The following is a 9,956-nucleotide window of genomic DNA, read 5'->3' on the forward strand; positions in this document are numbered from 1 at the left end:
TACAGTTTGAAAATAAGGGAGATCTCACTTATATCTGAGATGAGAAATTATTTTACTTAGACAGCTGTCAACATTTGGAATTCTCTCCTACAGGAGGTTGTGGAAACTTGGTCTTTGTGTATGTTTAAGATAGAGATTGATAGATTTCTGATTACCAGTGGTGTACAGATTCTGGGGTTGGGTTGAGTAAAACAGCACTGAGGTGTTCGATCAGCCAGGATCGTACTGAATGGCTGGGAAGGCTCAATGGACTGAATGGCCTCCTTCTGTTCTTAACATCACCAGACTCCCTCCAGTTTTGAACATCTGTTGCTGAAACTCTAGGAACTTGAACTCAGCTAAAGCTGCTGCCCACACAATCCATGTCTGATTCACCCCTTACTCCTGTGCTTCTGGTTAAGCAGAACCTCAGTTTTGACATTTTCGTCCTTATTTTCAAATCCCTCCTTGGCCTTGCCCCCTCCTTATCCCTGTAACCTCCTGGACTGATGATCAGCCCCGAGTTCTGCTTCTTGGATGTCTCTATCTTTGAAGCTCTCACCTCCTTTAAGAATCTTCTTAAAACCTATATCTTTGACCATGTGTTAGTCACCTGTCCTTTTAATAGCTCCTTATGGGCCTGGTGGCAAAGACGCTTCATAAATACATGTTGCTGAAGTTGTTATTTTCAGCCCCCTCTCTTGGTTGCTGCCAGATGGAAAATGAACCCACAGAAGGGGCATGATTGAAGGCAGCACAGACACAGTCAACTGAATTAGAGAGTTCAGGATAAACTTGTTAACTGCCTATTGGTAAAATTGAGGGTCACAGACTGAAACTGAGTTACAGGGCACTGTGCTGAATTGTCAGTGAGGCCATGGTATGATCAAGAAGGTAATTAGTTATAGAAGCGTTTAAGGATGGGAGAAAAGGGCTTAAAAGTGAAGATGAGAATAAAAAAGCACAATTAACAATACAGAAATGAACTCATTGTAGATGTTGATATTTATTATTAAATTTGCCAAGAATTCCAGAATAAGTCTCCAAACCATTTGCATCTGGCAAATGTTTTCAATAACAATTCAAGAAAGACAGAAAATGAATGAATACAACAATCACAAATGAGTTTTCCACCAATGGCATGTTATCCAACAAGATGGTTGTCCAGATATTAAACGAACTGTAACATCGAGAATTAATCACACAGTCAGAATGTTACCATCATTCTGGAGGTAAACCTCTTCACCTTGAAAGTGATGGTTCCATGAGAGCTCAGTTCAGTTACAACTCCACACAGACCTGGCCTACCTGTTATCTTTCGATGGCAGATTAGAATTTCACCCCTATTCTAAGTTTAATTATTGCACCAAAGCTGCATTTTGTGATAACAGCTGCCAGCTGTAAAACTGAGGCTAAATCTGTGGTGGGAAGAAGTAGATAATGTGTTGTCTAAATCTAATCTGAGATTCAAGCACAGAAATTTCTCAATGGACCTAGATTCCACCCCCCCCCCCCCCAATTAAGTTCCAAACCTAGTCGTTTGGTTTGTTAATTGCTAACTACTCAGTTGGCAACACTGCTGCTCACTGGTGGTTCATGTCTAAACATGACATCATAAGTCAGCTGGTAACCATCATTGTATACGTAGAGTTTGTGATCAGCTGGATTGTAGTTAACACTTTGCAGTTTTTCCAAGACCTTACCCATCCTTATAGAAACCCTACCTTCCTGCCCAGTTCTGGTGTCAAATGTGTAGAAAATTTCCTCAGACTGTGGGTTCACAGGCCGAATTGCATACAGAACCCCACATATCATAAAAGCATTGGTCACACTAGGTTTAAACAGCCTGGTGACCCATGTCTTTTCCACAGTGAAGGTGGTCACATTAATCTTACCAATAACAGCATTTCCAGCATTTGCTTCAGGGCAGTAAATAATCCAGAGGCCAGTTTCATCCACAGCAAAGTCCATGTCTTGGTATGTGATCCCCGCGTAAGAATACCTGTTATTGAACGCTGCACCTCTAAGAGTTTCTCTTTGCACACTGCCTGTGTCTATGTTATACCTGCACATGTCCCTAGAATTGTAACAGTTGTAATACAAGGAATTATTGAACAAAACCATTCCACTTCCCTGTGCTCTGTATGTAGAACTTGAAAATGTTTCAGTTATTGAATTTTTGTAGAGAAGCAAATCATCGTGTGAGTAATACACTCTGAAGGAGTACAGCGTTCGTGCATCTGTGTAGAGTGGTGCCACCCAATACAGCTCCTTTTTATTAGGGGGTGGAATTGAATCTTTACCCCACCCTCCATATTTATAACTAAATCCATTATAATTCAGTTGTATTACAGTAGGTCCGCCTATTTGGAGAATGCCATTATGATCGCAGCTTCCTGTTTGGGGGGAAAAAATAGTAAGCTCCAGTTCATCTTTATGTACTTACATTTTCAACTTCTGGCAATTGTAATTAGATTGTCATTATAGCGATATACTGGCACAGATCCTCCTGTCCGGTCAGCGACTGACTTGCCCCAGATTTTATAGAATTCATAGAATCCCACCATGTGGAAACAGGCCATTCAGCCCAACAAGTCCATGCCGGCTCTCCGAAAAGCATCCCTCCCAGACTCATTCCCCTACCCTATCCCTGTAACCTTGCATTTCTCATGGTTAATCCACCTAACCTACACACCCCTGGACACTATGAGCAATTTCCAGGCCAATACCCTAACCTGCACATCTTTGGACTGTGGGAGAAAACCAGAGCACCCGGAGGTAACTCTCTCAGACTTGGGGAGAATGTGCAAACTCCACACAGACAGTTGCCATTGCCATCTTGCCCACCTGCCACACTACCCATCTTGCCAGGTGTGATCCTATGTAATCACCCCCCCCCCCCCCCCCACCCCAAGCACCCTATCAACTTAACCACTTATTTCACCTACCCTGCCCCATTACCCACTTATCTTGTCTCCATGGCTTTTCAACAAAGCTTTGGGACATTTAAACCTTCCTCATTGGAGTACAGCAGCTACTACTGTGGCTTCTATCCACTATTGTCTTGAGGATTGGTGTATTGAGTCGGTTCTGATGTCACTGAAATTTCGGAGGAAGTTAAGTATACTTATTTGTCACATAAGGGTTAAAAATAAGATTTCCCATCCTGATGGACAAATCTAAGTCAAAATATCCCGGGTACGCTAAGTTGTCTGTAAATTTCTAAACAAAAAATTACAATTGCAAACATTTTGGTTTATGAAATATTTATCATACTTTTAAACTTCCTATATTATAAATGGATGAATTCTGAACCCCATCTTGATAGTGGTGTCACTATATTGTGTGACCCTTAGCAGATCAATTACTCACCGTATTCAATGGGAGCATGAGTTGGTGGGGCTTGATTCTTCTCACAGTCTGCAAGCTGTTTCCTCAGCAGTGCAATTTCTTTGCGGAATGCCAGCACATTTTGTGTGTCAAACGATTCCAGCTCACTGACAGTGCGTGACATATTTGTAATCTGAAATAAACAGGCCATTTAAAGAGAGCATTTGGAATCATGGAGATATAAGGAGGCCATTCAGCCCTTTTGAGTAGGTTCTGCTTTCATTATTACTGTAGCTGATCTGTATTTTCATGGTCATTTGCTTGCCCTGGTTCTGTAACATTACTATCCTTAAGTGACAATCTGTCAAACCTAGCTGGGAAATTTTCAATTGTCCCACAGTCTCGGCAGCATTCTGAGGGAGAGGCCTTCAGATTTCCCCACCCTTTGTGTGAAGTGCTCATAGGCACAAGCCCTGAACAGTCAAACTCTAATTTAAGTTTATACCACCCTGTTCTGGACACCACTAACCGTATGACTGGACATAAGAGTCGTCCAGATGTTTGTATGGCGTATAGATTCCAACACAGTGAATGCTATCATCCTTAAACTAATGTGCCAAAAGTTAATGCTATTTTGATTCTGCACCCTGCTAAACCTGGCCTCTTGTTCATCTCTAAATTTCATTGCTACAGCCCTAAACTTTGGAACTTCCCCTTAAACTTTGTCTTTACATCACTCCAATATCTCTCTCTCTCTCTCTCTCTGTCTCATTCTCTCTCACTCTCACCCCATCTTTAAGATGTTCGTTAAAACCTATATCTTATCTTTGTTAATTTCTCTGCTCCCTATTAGTTTTGTTTGATATTGCTCCTGTGATGTGTTTTGGGATGTTTAACTCCTTCAAAAGCTCTTTATAAAAGTAAGTTGTTGGTCATAGAGTTATATAGCACGGAAACAGATCTTCTGGACCAACTGATCAGTGCCAACCACGTATCTTAAACTGATCTAGTCCCATTTGCCAACATTTGGCCCATATCCCTCTAAACGCTTCCTATTCATATTCTGATCCAGATGCCTTTTAAATGTTGTAATTGTACCCACCTCCACCACCACCACTTCTGGCAGCTTGTTCCATACACATACCACCCTCTGTGTGGGAAGGGTCGCCCCTCTGGTCCCTTTTAAATCTTTCCCTCCTCACCTTAAATCTGTGCCCTCTACTATTGGACTCCTGTACCTTGGGAAAAGGACCTTGACTATTTGTCCTATCCATGCCTGTCATGATTTTATTACCTTTTATATTTTTATTTCAAAAATATACTAATTCATAAAAAATATCTTTATATACAATACAGTCACTAATGCAGTTCGGTTCTGTACAATAGCAGATGAAGAAACAAACATTGCAGTTTGACTTTATCCAACAAACAAATCAAAAGCATTTCTCACTTGTACAATATATATTTACATGCCCTTGAGGCACAGCGGTGTCCAATAACTGAATGGGCTCCCATTTAACTTCAGCAGAAAGACTCAAACAGTGGTCTTTCCCCACTGCCTTGGCGGAAGCTGCCCCAGGCTTTAGTTTGTCCCTCAGTATGTAGTCCTGGACCTTGGTATGTGCCAGTCTACAACACTTGGTCAGGGTCAACTCATTGTTGTTGAAGACCAACATGCTTTGGGCAGACCAAAGAGCATATTTCACCAAGTTGATAGTCCTTCAGGCACAGCTGATGTTTGTCTTGGTGTGCATCTCAGGGAACACACTGTACAGCACAGAGTCCTGTGTCACAGAGCTGCTCAGGACAAACCTCCACAAAAAAGCGCCAAACTATTCAGCCTCTCCCTATAGCTTGAAGCCTTCTTGTTGTTGCAACTAATAATTCCCCCTCCATCAGATGACTAAGTCTTTACAAACTGCGCCTCTGGTAATTTGAGTGTCCTAAAGACGTAACATACTCAACCAGTGCAGGACGGAGAAACACAAGACTAAACAGAGCAATTTGTTTCTTCCTGACCTTAGCGTAAAGCTGATCGATAATGCTGTTGCTGTTGTTAAGGGAGTTCCTCAGCTGATTGGTGAGTGTCTCTAGTTCTTGGATCTCCAGTTTCAGCAGCTCAAAGTCGAGCTGAGTGTAGGAATGACCAGTTTCCATCTTTTCCAGGCGGCGTGTCAGATTCAGCAGCTTGGAGGAGTGTACAGAGACAGCCCTTGAGTATTCCTGTACCTGGAACATCACAGTAAATGTGTGGAGTTACAGCCACCTCCAGAATTGCCGAACCACCTTCACCGCTCATCACACTACACAGTTACCATGTTGTAGTTTGGTGTGATTTGTAATGAATTCTCCACAAATTTCTCATGACTACAATAATTTCAAATAAATTAAACCCTGTTTTTTTTCACATTAAACCGGTAATGTAGAAAAACTTACGTTAATTCTAGTGGACAATTATATACAATAAGGTTTTAGAGTAGATTTGTAGCTCAAGTTGTGGATGTTGTGGTTGATTGGCTTGCTGAGCTGGTTCGTTGTTCCGCAGGCATTTCATTAGCCAGCTGGATAGTATCATCAGTGCAGCCTCCGATGAAGTGCTGTGGTGTTTTCCTGTTATTTAAACTCTGGTGTCCATTGAGCTGGATTACCTCACTTCCGGTTTTCCTTTGCATTGTATATGGGGTCTAGCTCTACATGTTTATCGATGGCTTTCTTCGTGGAGTACCAGGCTTCTAGGAAATCCCATGCTTCTCTCTGCTTCACCTGTCCCAGGATCCTGGTGTTGTCCCAATGGAACTGGTGGATTCCCTTATCCATGTATTCCTTAACCACACAGATCAGGAAAACCACCAGTTCAATTGGGACAACACCAGGATCCTGGGACAGGCGAAACAGAGACAAACATCGGACTTCCTAGAAGCCTGGTTCTCCATGAACAAAGCCATCAATAAACACATAGAGCTAGACCCCATATACACTCCATTGCGAAGGAAAACAGGAAGTGAGGTAATCCAGCTCAACGGACACCAGAGTTTAAGTAACAGGTGGGAAAATACCACAGTGCTTCATCGGAGGCTGCACTGATGATGTTACCCAGCAGGGTAATGAAACATCTGCGAACAACGAAACGGTTCGGTGAGCCAACCAACCACAATTATTTACAATATAAAAGTATGTTGGGAAATCTTCCAGTTTAACATTTAAAACCTATTTAATTGTGCATATCCACATATCATAATTGAAGTGCATTTCAGTTTAACAAATTCAAATTATTTTCATTATAAAAACAGACATTGCTGTTAAAGCTCAGCAGGTCGGGCAGATTCTCTGGAGAGAGAAACAGTATTATTTCAAGTCTAATGGAGGGCTATGTGTTGGAAAATTAGGGGCAAATCACTGACAAATATTTTTCATATCACCAACAAATATTCTCCATTAATAAACACCTGTCCATTTCATCCATCAATATCACTCAATGAATTTCATGGGACTGGTCATGTCGTACAACTAATTGTCTCACCATAGTCTTCACTCTGATTTAGGGCATTAAATGTTAGGCCTAAGTTATTAACGCAGTCTGAATGTGGCTGGAATTTGCTACAGTAATAAATGAACCTTGCTGATTTCCTGTTCCACGCTGCTTTTGAGCTCCTGTGATGTTATTTCCAAATATTCCACCTTTTCCACCGGGAATGATGTATCAGGCAAAACCACAGAGCAGAGACAAACTCCATCGTTGTTGATTGTCCCATTGACATTGATGCCAGACTGTAGATGTAGAAATCAGAATTAGTGTAAATTCATCACTGATGCAAACTGGTAACATTCTTCAACCCTTTCCCAAATTAAAACACCCTTTTTCAGAAAAGGGTCCCAACCCGAAACATCAACTTTCCTCCTTCTCTGATGCTGCCAGGCCTGCTGTGTTCCTCCAGCTCCACACTTTGTTACCTCTGACTCCAGCATCTGCAGTTCTTGCTATCTCTGATTGTCACTGGGTGAAAGTTGACACTTGTGATCATTTCACTAAGCTTTGGTGCTGATGTGGATTGTCACTGAACTTGAGTGAGAATCAAAAGGCCATTGCTCCAGATTGCAGCTGTATCTTTGACCTACATGCACGTTGAATTGGAGGAAGAAGTTCATACAGTCCCTCTGAAAAAGTATTAATACAGATTCTGAACTTGACATGGAAACATAGAAAAAAGATTGGTGGTGTAGTGAACAGAGTGCAACTGGACCTTGATTGGGTGAGCTGATGGGCCAAGGAGAGTCAGATTGAGTTTAATTTTGGTAAATATGAGGTGCTGCAGTTTGGTAAGGCATACCAGGGCAGGACATATAAATGTAATGGTCAAGTCTTGGGGAATGTTGCTGAATGAAGACACCTTGGGGTGCAGGTTCAGTATTTCTTGAAAGTGGAGTCACAGGTAGACAGGTTAGTGTAGAAGGCATTTGGTGCACTTGCTTTTATTGGTCAGAGCATTGAATATAAGTGTTGGGATGTCATGTTGCAGCTGTACAGGACACTGGTGAGGCCACTTTTGAAATTCTGGTCTCTCTGCTATAGGAAAGATGTTGTGAACGTTGAGAGGGTGAAGAAAAGATTTACAAGTATGTTGCTGGGTTGGAGGGTTTGAGCTATAAGGAGAGGCTGATTAGGCTGGGCTATTTTCCCTGGAGCAATGAGGGGTGACCTTATAGAAGTTTATAAAATGATGAGGGGCATGGATAGGGTGAATAGCCAAGGTCATTTTTCCCAGAGTAGGTGAGTCCGAAACTAGAGGGCATAAGTTTAAGGTGAGAGGGGAAAGATTTAAAAGAACCTAAGAAGCAACATTTTCATGCAGAGGGTGGTGCGTGTATGGAATGAGCTGCCAGAGGAAGTAGTGAAGGCTGTTACAATTACAACATTTAAATGGCATCTGAACAGCTATATGAATAGGAAGGGTTTAGAGGGATAAAGGCCAGTTGCTGGCAAAAGGGACTAGAATAATTTAGGAAATCTGCTCAACGTGGATAAGTTGGACCGAAGGGTCTATTTCAATGCTGTTCAACTCTAATGATTCTAAGACAGTATGAGTAGTCGGTTTATCCCATTGAGCACCCACCATTATTCACATGATCGTGACCAATCCTTTTTCTCAACCCTATACTTCTGCTCTCTTCCATTTCCCTTAACACCCTTAAACTTAATAAATCTTTCATAAATATGGTCTGTGTCTCAGCCTGCACGGTTTTCTGTGTCAGGAAATTCTGCTGAGTTATGAACTTCTAAGTGAAGATATTCCTCCTCATCTCAGTGTGAAATGGCCTATGCTGTATTCTTACTCATCTGGGGTGAGTCTGGAATAAAGTTTCTATGAAGTTTTCACACTGCTGCTTTCCTGAATCACCCCTGATATTGAGAGCAATTTGATGTGCTAAATCAAGAGTTTGTTAGAGGCATGTTGATCCAAGTCTAACTCTTCTACAGCTCAAAGTACTACCAATATAACATGACAATAAACAGCTTTGAGTAAGTATGGCTCTTCACTTCTCATATCTGTACCTGGTGGGTCAAGGCAGACAATGTGAAAATTGATCCAGACCATCATTTCATTTGAGGGTTCTGAAGTGATATGAGAGCTAATCATTTCCACCACTAATTGTCAGCATTGAACACAGTCAGGCCATGGTCAGATCGGTCACTATGCCTCACTCAGAGAACTGAGAGTGAACATTGAGGGCTTGCATTTAATGAGCAACTTCCAGAACCTCCCACAGAGTCAATTAAATAACTTTTCAGAGAAAATGCGTTAGTCAGTTTGCATCAAAATTGTCATGCATACACTAAGATCAGTATTTTTAGTGCTGTTGGTTGAGGAACAAACGTTGGCCAGGATGCTAGGGATAAACTGGACTGCTGTTCTTTGGAACAGCATCATTAGATCTGTTCCGTGCAGCTGGAACAAGGGACAAAGCCTTGATTTTGAACAAAGGCACCTCCAACTGTGCGACATTTCTAGTGCTGCACTGGATTTGCAGGCTAGATTACATACTCAAATCTCCAGAGAGGAGTTTGCACCCAGAACTAACATCCAACTTGGAGGCGAGGGGCATTGAGCCACAGCTGATCTTAACACACACAAACTTACAACAGGAATATCTTGAAGTAATTTGCAGCTGTTATAAAATTAGAAGTAAACTCACAGAAGGCAGGACAGTAGCTGCGATCACCAGAAGGAACAACATCTTCATTTTGCTTCTGAACTCACTGTCAAGGTGCTTGAGGAGGGGTTCGAGGTTTAAATAAAAAGGTCAGCAGAAACTCCTCCCTAAATTGAGTGACACGTTCTTCTGAGAGCAAATCAGAAAATAAACCTTTCTGGTACTGTATCTAAATCATTAGAACCAGGTGAGTAAACTTGCTAAATTGTTGTGTAGTTATGTCAATGATTCAGAGTAAGGTGGTTTTTGCTTCCATTATTTTCAAACCTGATGTGGTTGTCAACTTAAGAGTTTTGTTTTATTTGAATAATGCCTCAGGTATTTCTTTTAGCAAAAGACTTCTTTCCAGTATCTGCCTTTTTTGTGGCTGTGGTCACAGGCATGCCCATGTTCTGTTATCTTGCCAAGTGGATTCTAAAGAAACATTTGTATTTATA

General features: G+C 41.6%; 1 protein-coding gene across 1 annotated transcript; it reads right to left on the bottom strand.

Moving 5' to 3' along the window:
• Positions 1-961: 961 nt before the first annotated feature.
• On the bottom strand, positions 962-9,601 carry LOC109927311 (olfactomedin-4-like). The gene is made up of 5 exons (XM_048618342.1): positions 9,502-9,601; positions 6,925-7,077; positions 5,329-5,538; positions 3,352-3,502; positions 962-2,375 (listed from the first exon to the last, which is right to left on the bottom strand). Exons 1-5 carry the CDS (start codon positions 9,547-9,549, stop codon positions 1,543-1,545), a joined length of 1,395 nt encoding a protein of 464 aa, XP_048474299.1. The 5' UTR covers positions 9,550-9,601; the 3' UTR covers positions 962-1,542.
• Positions 9,602-9,956: the final 355 nt, after the last annotated feature.

This window comes from Rhincodon typus, chromosome 39 (assembly GCF_021869965.1).
Source record: "Rhincodon typus isolate 14 chromosome 39, sRhiTyp1.1, whole genome shotgun sequence".
Classification (NCBI taxonomy): Eukaryota; Metazoa; Chordata; class Chondrichthyes; order Orectolobiformes; family Rhincodontidae; genus Rhincodon; species Rhincodon typus.